This window comes from Capsella rubella, unplaced genomic scaffold, assembly GCF_000375325.1.
Source record: "Capsella rubella cultivar Monte Gargano unplaced genomic scaffold, Caprub1_0 scaffold_8, whole genome shotgun sequence".
Lineage (NCBI taxonomy): Eukaryota > Viridiplantae > Streptophyta > Magnoliopsida > Brassicales > Brassicaceae > Capsella > Capsella rubella.
Genome location: NW_006238916.1, coordinates 11,385,899 through 11,397,482, shown reverse-complemented (window position 1 = coordinate 11,397,482; position 11,584 = coordinate 11,385,899). Strand labels below are relative to the sequence as shown.

The window sequence follows — 11,584 nt, the reverse complement described above, 5'->3', positions numbered from 1 at the left end:
ATTCCCTAGACCTTTGTATTTTTTTTTTTATAAATTCTTTCTAAATTTTATTCTCACATTAATCCTAATAAAACCACACTGTCTTTACTCTGTTTTTGTTTCTTCTCTACTCTGTTTCTTCTTCCAACATTGAACCCACAAAAAAATAATACTTATCGCCTTCTTCTCTCTGAAAAACTGAAAACTTTATCAAAATGGCTTCATCTTCATCACTGTTATCTCCATCTTCGTATACAGAGCTCAAAGATGCTTGGCATCCATCAACAACAGCGGTGGACACAACTGAATCAAGCTACTGGTTTAATTGGAGGGTAATGATATGCTGTGTATGGATGGCTGTAGCCACTGTGATCACTGCTTTTCTTATATTCAAATACGAAGGTTATCGCCGGAAACGAAGCAGTGACGGTGATGCCGACGGAGGAGAGAAAGAGTGGTCGGGAAATGTATATGAAGACGAGACTTGGAGGCCTTGTCTTCGTAATATTCATCCAGCTTGGCTTCTTGCTTTTCGAGTCGTTGCCTTCTTCGTTCTTCTTATTATGTTGATTGTTATTGGCCTCGTCGATGGACCGACCATCTTCTTCTACTACACACAGTAAGCTTTCTCTTTCTGTCTCTCTGGATTTCTTTTGGGGTTTCGAAATAAAAATCGATACTTTTCTTAAATCGTTTTGTTTGTGGTTTAAGATTTCGTAGGTTCACATGCATTGAGGCAAGAATGGGTTTTAGGAAAAGATCGAAACTTTTGCTTGAATTTTAATCTGGCAACTTAAAAGATATTGTAGGTTCACAAGCATTGATACACGAATGTGACATTCTTGATTATGAGTCAGTTTATTTAAGATTTGTGGTTGCTTTTATTCCAAAAAAAAAAACTGAAATATTGTTGAATCGTTTAGGGGGCAATTAAATAGTATGCAGCTTCATAAGCATATATTGCAACTTTACAAGCATATAGGAGCAATAATGTAACATTCTTGATTATGATAGAGGGTAACAACTGTTCTTGACTATTACATTAACCAATGTCTATGTACTTGTCTCTAATCGGTTTTTCCTGGCCTCTCTTGTTTTTATTCGCAGGTGGACTTTTGCTCTGATCACTCTCTATTTTGGAGTAATGTTCTGTCTCAAAACTTGACTACTTTGCTTGTTTGTGACATTTCTCAAGTTTCTTACATTTTAATCTGATATCTTTCAACAGTTAGGCTCGCTTCTTTCGCTCCACGGATGTTACCAATACAACAAAAGAGCAGCTGGTGATAGAGTAGATAGCATTGAAGCCATAGACTCAGAGAGAGCAAGATCCAAAGGAGCTGATGATTCTATTCAACAGAGCCAATACTCTAGTCATCCAGCTGTAAAGAGAGAACGCATCCAAAGAACTACGGCAATAATATAAGGTAGAGAATGATAAGAGGATAAGATGAAAAAGGGCAGCATTCCATAGATATTGAACATATGCAGAATATCATTAAGGAGCAGAGTAAGAAAATGGGAAAGTTAATGTGAAAAATAAACAATTTGGACTTAATTTTCCTCCTAGTTCACAATGCTCCCAAGGAAAGTCTTTGGTTGGTTCATGGTTGCACCACCTGTCCACAGTCTCTGGCCCTGCTCTCTTATGAGCTACATCACAATAGACAGATTAGGAGATGAATTAATCTAAGTAGTAACAAAAAAAGAAGGAAGACTTGTATGTACCCGTTTGTAACTTCCTGTAATCTATGAAGTTCTTCCTCAATCTGTGGCAACGAAAAATCGTTTTTTATAACACACTTGAAGTTTACCCCCTAAGTAATAAAGGTTGGTCAAGGTGACAATAAAGTCCAAAACACAACTTACACGTCGAAGAGTTTCTTCAGATAGAATAGCAGCGTCATTGATCTCATCTTTTGGGGCAGCTAACTTGTAGAAAATAGTTACATACTCATCTTTCTCTTCGTCAGGTGTTTTCCACAAAGCCCAATGTGATTTCATGGTTGTTCCAAAAGCTCTAGCCTACATCAAATTTAACACAAGAACATGAGAACCGAAAGCAAATCAAATTCTACATGAGCCCTCAGAGTAATATTATTACTTCACCTTAAGGATTCTCTCTGTCTTAAGCTTCCCCAACGTTTGAACTTCAATCCTCAATTTGTTAACTGTATCATCACTTATGCTTTCTCCTTCGGGATTAGTTGATGTAGGATTCATTGGGGAAAAGAAATTATTGGTATCCAGGTGAAGTACTGAACAATGTGACTTTAAAGTACTCCAGAGCTTTTTAATTTCCAGCACACGATCATCCTGATGGGAGACAACACCGTAAAAAAGAGAGTAAAATAGATGTTAAGTGCAATCTTGTAATAACCAAACCCAAAAACGAACGAATATGCAAGTTTAAACCAACTTCACCTTCTCAGTTTGAAGTGCGTTAAGCTCACGCTGTAACTTTCTAAACACCCCATCAGAATAGCGAGACCAATCAATTTGACATGAGGAGGCCTCATCTAGACGTCCTGGATGTAAGGCCCTATCGATCTTGACAATTTCAAGTAGAATTTCACGGAATTGTTTCTTTCTTTCAGTTTTCTTCACAATGAGCTCGTTCATTGTCAGAAGAACGGATTCAAGGTGCTTTTTCAAGCCCCCAGAAGGTCGTTCTTGCTGTTAACATGAAAAATGTTTAATAATTCCTAACAATGGAAACAGTAAAACATTTTACTGTATCAATCCTCAAAGTGGTGTTACCTGGGATGAGCTTTCTCCCAAAAATTCTTTCATTTTAGCAATTTCTAATTCAGTCGATTTGATTTGGTCATCCATCTGAACTCTGCGTTTTTCAGCTTCCCTGACTTTCGCCTTGTAAAGTTCATTGCAGCCCAAGTTCAAAGCCATCAAGATTTCATCTACTTCCTCCACCGAATCTCCAATAACTCTACATATTGACTAAACAAACAAACACTTCACCTAAGTACATGTATGGGTTAAAAATGAATCTACAAAATAGAAATCGAACCTTGAGTTGTAACAGCAAAGATCCACAATCTTCTCGATTTTCCATTTCAAATAACCTAACCTGTTCCGGAAAAGAGAATAAGGAACTTGTTGAAGAAACCCAGATTCCTAAGCAAAAAAGTGGAATTGTAAAGTTGAATTTGCCCGATGAACTTGCCTCAAAGGATGAACTGTCCCAGAAATGATGAACTTGGAGATCTAAAGCGACAAATCGAAGATGACGGGAAAGATTTTTCTTTTCTCCAACTTCAATAACCCGTAATTAACATTCTTGGTGTTAAAAAAGAAACACTGTAAGTCTGACAGTCTGTAATTAACATTTTTTCTGTTAATTTTTTTTCTGTTAATCTATAGTCTATACTGATATTTTTGAAATGTTACAAAAAAAAATGTCACCATTTTAGTGTTTTTAAAATTTTTAATGGTTTTTGAAATTGGAAAAATGTCATTTAAATCATGAACTTTCAAATTTTGGTCATTTAAATCACGAACTTTCTATATGACCATTTAAAGTATGAATTTTTTTTGGATTTAGTTTTTAAACCATTATCTTTCGTTAACAAAGCCAAATTGTATATCATATCCAAAAATTTGTTACAAAATAACTAACAAACATTTAGCCATCACTAATTCATCTCTATTAGTAAGAGACGACGTCGGTTAAGGCTAAAACAAAGTGAGAAAGTAGGGATTTGATTTTTGGATTATGACGTTAGAATCACGATTTTGAAATATCATTTTAGCATTAAACGACGTTTTTCTCACTAAAAAATATGATTAACGATGGTTAGCTGCTTTGTCAACGAATTTGAGGATATGGTGTTCATTTCGGCCTGGTCAACGAAAGATAATGTTTTAAAAATTAAGTTAACGAAAAGTTCATGTTTTGAATGGCCATATAGAAAGTTCGTGATTTAAATGGCCAAAATTTGAAAGTTCGTGATTTAACTGACATTTTTCCCTTTTTGAAATAGGTGCATTAGGTGAATAATTATTTGAGATATCAAAATAAAGAATATAATATATTATTTGAAAAAATTAGGAAAACACGATTAGGGATAGGGAAAATTACAATTTTGGAATTGTGATGGGTTGGTAATAGTGGTGGCCTGGTGGGTGGTTCTAGGGTCGTGGTGACCAACGGTGATCGACGGTGACGGTGGCCGATGGTCGGAAGTGATGGTGGTCGGCGGCTGGAGGTGACGGTGGTGATGGTAAACGGAGGTGGTGGTCGGTGGTGATGGTGACAGTGACGAAGATAATAGTGGCGGTGGAAAATATCTCTGTTATTGTTAAATTCTCTTTTGAAATTTAGATTTTTTAATAAAACAAAATTTTGGATAGTGAAAAATGGAAAAAATGCAACTCACGTGGAGAAAAGAAAAAAAAACCCAACAAAATGTGGCTTTTGGATTTTGAGAAGAAATCAGCAAAATCTTCTAAAATTTGGTTTTCATAATTTTCGGGAAATCTTTTTTTTATATCATATTTGTTTGATGTTTTATTTTTATTATTTTGAACCATCATAAAACACATGAAAATTAGTAAAATCATTTTTGTATATTTTGTAAAACAGACATATATCACTTAATTAATATTAAAATATATATTTTTGTCATCAATTAAAATATATATTCAACGTCGCTCGTCTAAAATGTTTTGAGGATGATTTAAAGTCATATTATACATTAGATCAAAATGAGTTCGAATCTGAATGAGTAGAAAACATAAATTTTCATTTAATAAACATCTTAAATTTAAAGTTTGTATATAATTTAATTCAGTGTTTAGCTCAACTGTTTAATTTTACCATATTTAACCAATTTAAAACTTTTTAAAAAGTTAAAATATTATAATTAATATAAAATAACTTGAGTCCTCCCAATTGGCTCTTATGGGCTAATTCAAATCATTATGTTGACAAATAAATAAATAAATAAATAAATATAAATATATATATATATATATATATATATATATATATATAATAACAATAACACGGATGAGTTATATTGCGTGACGGTTTTAAATCGCTATTACTAAAAACTTATATATCATTAATTTAATACTTCAATATGGGACAAATTTTTATTTTAATATTTTTTAACAACACTAATATAATTATGGTAAATGAAACTGATTTAATTAATATTAGATTTATACAATCTTAAAAAGTAACTCTGATACATCTATAAATTCCAAAAATATGTAATTTTACAGAAAAAAATAAAAAAAATCCCCGAAATAATACCACGGATTAAAATCTTTAGAGTATGGAAAATTATTAGTTAAAATTTAAAACCGTCACTCAACTAACTATGGTAACTATGATAATTGTCAATTAGTCTAAGGTAGCCAATGTTTGAGAGTCCTTACGAGGATTTTTTTTCTTTTCTTTTTCACCGTTCACATGATTCCTTTTTCTTTTACTTTATGTCAATAAACTTTGCAACATAGTAATTAGCAAGTATGCATTTCTGTGTCTGCACTTTTCACGCAATTACTGCTGTCTTGTCTCAAGCTCAGTGAACATCTTGGTGATAATCAGCTTCACACCCTTTGTTTTCTCTAAAGTTACTTTATATTAAAACCATTGATTGAGCATTATGTTTACCTCCCTTCTGTTGAGTATATTTACTAATTTAGATTTCATGTGAGAAGAATCTAAAGAACAGAGAAATAAAACCCTTGTATATTCCTTACAAAAATTAATTATAAGTGTTGTTTTTCAGGTTTTTAGTTGCCCATACTCAAATATATGTATGTATTCCATGCTAATAAATTAAATAATCAGTGCTATGTAAAGTTTTCTTGTTACTTGCTTTTGAGACCTACTAAATTGTTTAATTGCCCATGATGAAGTCACATGTGACACTCAATAATCAGTTTTTTTTTTGGTGATACAAACGCAGGAAACCTCCCTAATTAAAAGAAAAAGAAAAAATTAAAAAATTAAACACAAATTCTTTGTGGGAACGCCATTCCACGAGCATCTTCGTCAACAATCTCCTCAACACACCCCGTAGCAATACCCAAAAACTGAAGACCCAAGTCTAGAGTAAACGCAAAGTTAGCTAATCCGTCCGCCAGGCGATTAGCCTCCCTATACACGTGAGATATACGTACAATCCAGTCCCTCGATATAAAGCCATGGCACAACCGTAACAGGAAAGACAACGGATGAGCATCGCTGATCCCTGTCTTGAGAAAACCCACCACTATTTCCGAGTCCACCTCCAACTCAACCCGAGTAGCATAACGATCCCAAGCCATACACAAACCATAATAAACCCCCCATAGTTCCGCCAGCGGGGCCGAGCAAATCCCAATATTCAAAGCAAAACCTGTTATCCACGTCCCTTCCGCATCCCGGATCACCCCCCAGCTGTAGCCAACCCCGGGTTTCCCCTAAACGCCCCATCGGTATTTATCTTCCACCAACCCACCCTCGGAGGGGACCATGCAATCATCCTCTCAACACGCGCGGTACTAACCCGTTCCCCACTTTGAGTAGCCTTGGCCGCCAGTACTTCTCTCGCCAAATCTTTAATGAACTTCACCCGGACTCGACACTTACTCGTGGTTTCAAAAACATTCCCGCAGCGCCATTTCCACCCCCACCAAATAGCCATCGCAAAAAGCGTCGGTCAAGCCGAATCCTCCGTCTCCGTTCTCCCAATAAATTCTCATATAACCATTGCAACAACGGAGAATCAAAGAAGCTTTGTCTCGTTCTACCGGGAATGATCCGCTGCCAGAGTCCCGACATGGCTGGACAGTCACGCAAGATATGGATGATAGTCTCCGTCCCTCCTTTACAAATCGTGCATATTGAGGAAGTGCTTAGATGACGCCGGAACCGTTCCGAGTTGGTCATGATAGCATGGTTTCCAACAAGCCATAGGAATATCCTTACCCGCTCAGGAGCTACAACACTCCACACTCGTCCCCAGAACTTCTCCATATTAGGTCTTGGCTCATGATCCTTTGTTAGGTGCTTATAAGCGGATGTCACCGTGAACTGGCCATCCGGGTTCTCCCCCCCAAGAGATCCGGTCCCATGACCCTGTCATGGTATCTAAAACCACCGACCCAAGTTTTAATCTCAAATCATGAGATATGAAAGGTTCAATACGATCAAAATCCCAGCCTATCCCATCTCGCCACAAATCCTTAACCCGCTCGTTAACCCGAGAAGCCGGTAATCCTCCACCTGTTTCCTCTATTATAGCATTCGGTAATAGCAATCGATCTTGCCAGAATAACACATCCTTTCCATCACCCAAGACCCAACTGTGGCCTGGTATAACTACTTCTCGCATTCCTAACATAATGCTCCTCCAGGTCGGGGACCAATTATTCTTCCTTTTAAGCCAAGTTAACGACTTAAGGTCGCCCACTCTGTATTTCTTCCTCAAGACTTTTGCCCAAAGACTGGTTTGGTCCTGAAGCAACCGCCACCCCACCTTGGACAACAAAGCTGTATTCGTATCTCTAGCTCCTCGAATCCCGACTCCACCCTCTGCTTTCGGTCGACAAACTCTAGGCCACGCGATTAAATGTTGCTTCTTCTTTTCAGCTGAGCTACCCCACAAGAAGGAGCGAGACAACTTATCAAGCTCCTCCAACAACGCTTGTGGCATAGATATCACACTCATCGTATGAACAGGGATCGAGGCAAGAACACCCATTGTAAGGGTTAACCGGCCTGCCAAACTCAGGCTTCTCTCCTTCCAACCCGCGAGCTTAGAAGAAACTCTCTCCAAAACTGAGCTAAACGTTTGCTTATTAATCCGCTTATGCAGCACCGGTATTCCAAGGTATTTCTCTAAGTCGGTTGTCGCCTTAATCCCACTCTCCTCCGTGATTAAACTCTTCAAGTCCCGAGAAACAATACCGGAGAAGAAAATCTTAGACTTTTCTAAGCTTACTTTCTAGCCAGACGCCACACAAAACCTCTCCAACACACCCCGGATGACCTTGATCTGTGCTATGGAAGCTTCCGAGAATAAGATCAAATAGTCCGCAAAACAAATATGAGATAACAACGGGCCTCCTTGTGACAAACGGATTGGTTTCCACTCTTTTCTACCAATAGCCCCCTCAATCTGATGACACAAATGCTCAAGGCACAGAACAAACAAATAAGAAGACAACGGGTCGCCTTGCCTCAGCCCACGCGCGGGAGTAAACGGCTCTGTCTTCTCTCCATTCCACATGATACTCATAGAGGGGCCTGTGACACATTTCATGATCCACTTGACCCATAGATCAGACAATCCAGCTGCAATGAGAGTATCTTCTAAAAAGTTCCACCTTATACGATCATACGCTTTTTCCAAGTCAAGCTTGAGCAACATCCATCCTTTTCGGCCTTTTTTCCTTCTCATGGAATGAACAGCCTCTTGCACTACTACAACATTGTCAATGCTAAGTCTCCCGGGGATAAAACTTGCCTGAGCTGGGCCTATTAACTTCGTGATCCCCATCTTTAAACGAATAACCATGACCTTGGTTATTGTCTTAAAAAGCACATTACAGAGGCTGATCGGTCTAAACTGAGTTATTCTCTCCGGCTTAGCAACTTTTGCTATCAACACAACAAGCGCGTCATTCACACCATGAGGCAGTTCACTTGTCTTAAAGAAGTCCAACACAAATTGCACCACAGAGTCACCAACCGTTTCCCAGCACTTATGGTAAAAAAGAGGTTGGTAACCATCCGGCCCGGGCGCCTTGAAAGCTCCCATACTACGAATAGCAGTTTCAACCTCCTTCCTCAACACGGGCTTGTTTAACTCTCCTTGTTCGGCACTAGAAAGGCGATAAAATCCGTCCCGTGGTAAACCAGCAACCACAGAGTCAACATCGTTCAGAGAGTAAAGACGCTTATAGTACGTAGTGGCTAATTCCTCAAACTCCGGCACACTAGTTACCCACGCTTCTTCGACAAATGATAGTAGAAGTATGAAAGAAGCTTGTATTACGATCCCCAAGAGTAATCCATTTCTCTCTCGATTTTTGGAACCACAGCGTTTCTTCTTGCTCAAGGACTTGGCCAACTTCTTTAAGAGCACCCCCTCTTTCAATAGAAGCTCATCAGTCTGGTTTGAATTCAAAATATCCTGCACCAACTTAATTTCTCCCATCAATTTCTCCTTACGCTGATGGACATCCCAAAATATCTCACGGTTCCATCTTTTCAAGGTGTCTTTAAGATTCAACAACGCATCCGGAGTAGTCAAATCCCAACGCCAAGAAGAAATCAAAAGCTCCTTGAAGCTTTGATGCGTAAGCCAAGCGGCCTCAAACCGAAAAGGCCTTCGCCCCGGGTCACGACGAACCATTGGGTTCAGCTGAAGGTAGAGCGGGGCATGATCTGATGCCATAAACGGCATGTGTAAAACCGACGCGTCTTGCCATTGAAGCCGTGCGTGAGGATTACAAAGAACACGATCCAAACGTTTAGCAACAAAATGTTGTTGTTGTTTTCCTCTCCGCCAAGTAAACGCATTACCCCGGAACCCCATATCAATTAATGACTTTGCATTTATCCAATCTCCAAATGCCAAGGAATCACCCGATAAATTTCCACTTCCACCAGTTCGTTCATCTAGTCGCATAGTGGTATTAAAATCCCCTCCCACAAAGAACGGACCATCAATACTTTGAAAAACCTCATGCAACTCCCCCCAAAGCCCACTCCTACGACTCACGGTTGGTGCAGCGTACACCACTATCAAATGCAGTGATTCCACTCCATTCTCTACTTTAGCACAATTAAACTGATTCGAGGACGCAACGATCACCACATTCCCTACCCCCGATCTCCATAACAGCCACAGACCCCCTCGCTGACCCTCAGCATCAACCTGAAATGACTTATCAAAACCAAGTCCTTGACAAATTTGCTTCGCCCGGTCCCCTCCCGCATGAGTCTCGAAAATAGCTAGAACATCTGTGCTAAACTTCTTTAACATATAGAGGATAGAACGTCGAAAATTAGGTTTATTAGTCCCCCGGCAGTTCCAAAGAAGACAATTCATAAGATCTTTGACAATCTGACAATAAACCACAGGGGAGAACCGTTATGCTTCACACTCGCTTGTCTTCTTCAAAGACAAATCACCCCGCCTCATTTCATCGTACGACTCCATCAGGTCTCCAGGCTTACCTCGGCTCATATCTGTTAACTCCCTCTCCGAGCTCATAATAGGCAAAACCGTTACTTGTTCACCTCCATCACGCATGAACACTCCACCCGGTCTGCCCACACCCGTTGTCTCCACCCGAAGACGCTTTCCCGACGTTAACGAAGGCCTCTCTATCGCTGTTGGGCCGAAAACTAATCCTCTAACGGGCCTTCCTTGCTTTGCGTACTTTGTTCTTTCCATAGTGCCCAATGGCTTTTTCTGGTGGGCCGGTCGTTCTTTGGGTCCATCATGTGGCCCTTTAATTCCTGAAGCAGCACGCCCGGGAAGACTCTCCTTAATTGCTTGCACACCTTTCTCTTTCCGTGCTTGGAAAGAAACAATCACGTTTTCCTTATTATCGGCCAAACTAATATTCTCTTCCCTTTCGTCCGAAACTGTATCTGCGCTTTCCAAATCAGCAAATCGATTAGAAATGTCAACATTCCTAATATTCGGGATCGTAATCTCCCGGAGATTACGCTCGGAATCTCGGCTTGATCCGCCTGTTGTCTGGGTTGTCTTCGGTGAGGTCTGTCCTCTCGCCCGCCGTCTCACCTCAGTAAACCCATCCGCCGTCGGCATGTTTTTTTGCGCCAACTCCGCCTCCTTCCTAGCGGTCAGACCTACATCATTCTCCTGGACGCGTCTCGGACAAGAATGCACTAAGTGCCCGTATACCCCACAGCCCGAGCAAACCGAACTCAGCCCTTCGTAGGACACAAAATAACGTTCACAATTCATCATTATTGTCCCTTTTAGCGGCTTCTTTAGGTCCACCTCCACACAAATCCTCGCAAATCTAGCTCGTTCAATGTTCATCGTGTTCAAATCCACTTTGATAGATCTTCCCAAACCACGAGCAAACCCATTAAAATCGTTTTATGATAAAAGATCACCGGAATATTAGACACCCGCACCCACACCGGCGTGGTCAAGATCTCGTTTCATAGCGGATCAAAGTCTGGAGACCAGGCACGCACCATTAGGTAGCTGCCAAACACTCTCCATGGACCACCCGTTAAAGCTTCCAAATACTCCTCCTCAATCTCAAACCTCACCATGAAGAACTGCCTCGGCAAATCCAACACGTGCATCGCCCCTCGAGGCTTCCACAACTCGTTCAGCTTCCTACTCATCGCCGCAATAGAGATGTTTTTACCGAAAACTTTCACAATCATACACTGTTTCCATAGGCCACTCATGGCCTCCACAACCTCCTGCCCGACCGTAAACACAGGTTCACCATCCTCTACATCCGGGAACTCGAGATTCAGTCGCGCCTCTACAAAATCTTCAGACAGCACCGATTCCGGATTCACCCTTCCCCCTGAACTCCCTCCAGCAGCCCTTTGCGCCCACGAACCTCCAGCGTCCGGCGGGTCTCC

General features: G+C 40.2%; 3 protein-coding genes across 3 annotated transcripts; 1 reads left to right on the top strand and 2 right to left on the bottom strand.

The window, feature by feature from the left end:
* The first annotated feature begins 7 nt into the window (after positions 1-7).
* LOC17876773 lies at positions 8-1,405 on the top strand. The gene is made up of 3 exons (XM_006279784.2): positions 8-598; positions 1,087-1,120; positions 1,208-1,405. The coding sequence occupies exons 1-3, from the start codon at positions 195-197 to the stop codon at positions 1,403-1,405; spliced, it is 636 nt and encodes a 211-aa protein (XP_006279846.1). The 5' UTR covers positions 8-194.
* A 2-nt stretch (positions 1,406-1,407) lies between these two features.
* LOC111830735 (65-kDa microtubule-associated protein 3-like) lies at positions 1,408-3,266 on the bottom strand. Its single transcript, XM_023783444.1, has 8 exons — positions 3,164-3,266; positions 3,008-3,067; positions 2,740-2,937; positions 2,404-2,655; positions 2,089-2,295; positions 1,849-2,004; positions 1,708-1,748; positions 1,408-1,632 (listed from the first exon to the last, which is right to left on the bottom strand). Exons 2-8 carry the CDS (start codon positions 3,050-3,052, stop codon positions 1,626-1,628), a joined length of 906 nt encoding a protein of 301 aa, XP_023639212.1. The 5' UTR covers positions 3,053-3,067; positions 3,164-3,266; the 3' UTR covers positions 1,408-1,625.
* A 6,828-nt stretch (positions 3,267-10,094) lies between these two features.
* Positions 10,095-11,018, bottom strand: LOC111829041. The gene has a single exon (XM_023777675.1). The coding sequence runs from the start codon at positions 11,016-11,018 to the stop codon at positions 10,095-10,097; it is 924 nt and encodes a 307-aa protein (XP_023633443.1).
* Positions 11,019-11,584: the final 566 nt, after the last annotated feature.

Coding starts and splice junctions, on each gene's coding strand:
- LOC17876773 (XM_006279784.2), top strand. CDS start 195: ATGGCTTCATCTTCATCACTGTTATCTCCATCTTCGTATACAGAGCTC. Junction 599..1,086: donor ATCTTCTTCTACTACACACA/GTAAGCTTTCTC, acceptor TTTTATTCGCAG/GTGGACTTTTGCTCTGATCA. Junction 1,121..1,207: donor TGATCACTCTCTATTTTGGA/GTAATGTTCTGT, acceptor ATCTTTCAACAG/TTAGGCTCGCTTCTTTCGCT.
- LOC111830735 (XM_023783444.1), bottom strand. CDS start 3,052: ATGGAAAATCGAGAAGATTGTGGATCTTTGCTGTTACAACTCAAG. Junction 2,938..3,007: donor CTTTGCTGTTACAACTCAAG/GTTCGATTTCTA, acceptor TTGTTTGTTTAG/TCAATATGTAGAGTTATTGG. Junction 1,749..1,848: donor CTGAAGAAACTCTTCGACGT/GTAAGTTGTGTT, acceptor TCGTTGCCACAG/ATTGAGGAAGAACTTCATAG.
- LOC111829041 (XM_023777675.1), bottom strand. CDS start 11,018: ATGAACATTGAACGAGCTAGATTTGCGAGGATTTGTGTGGAGGTGGAC.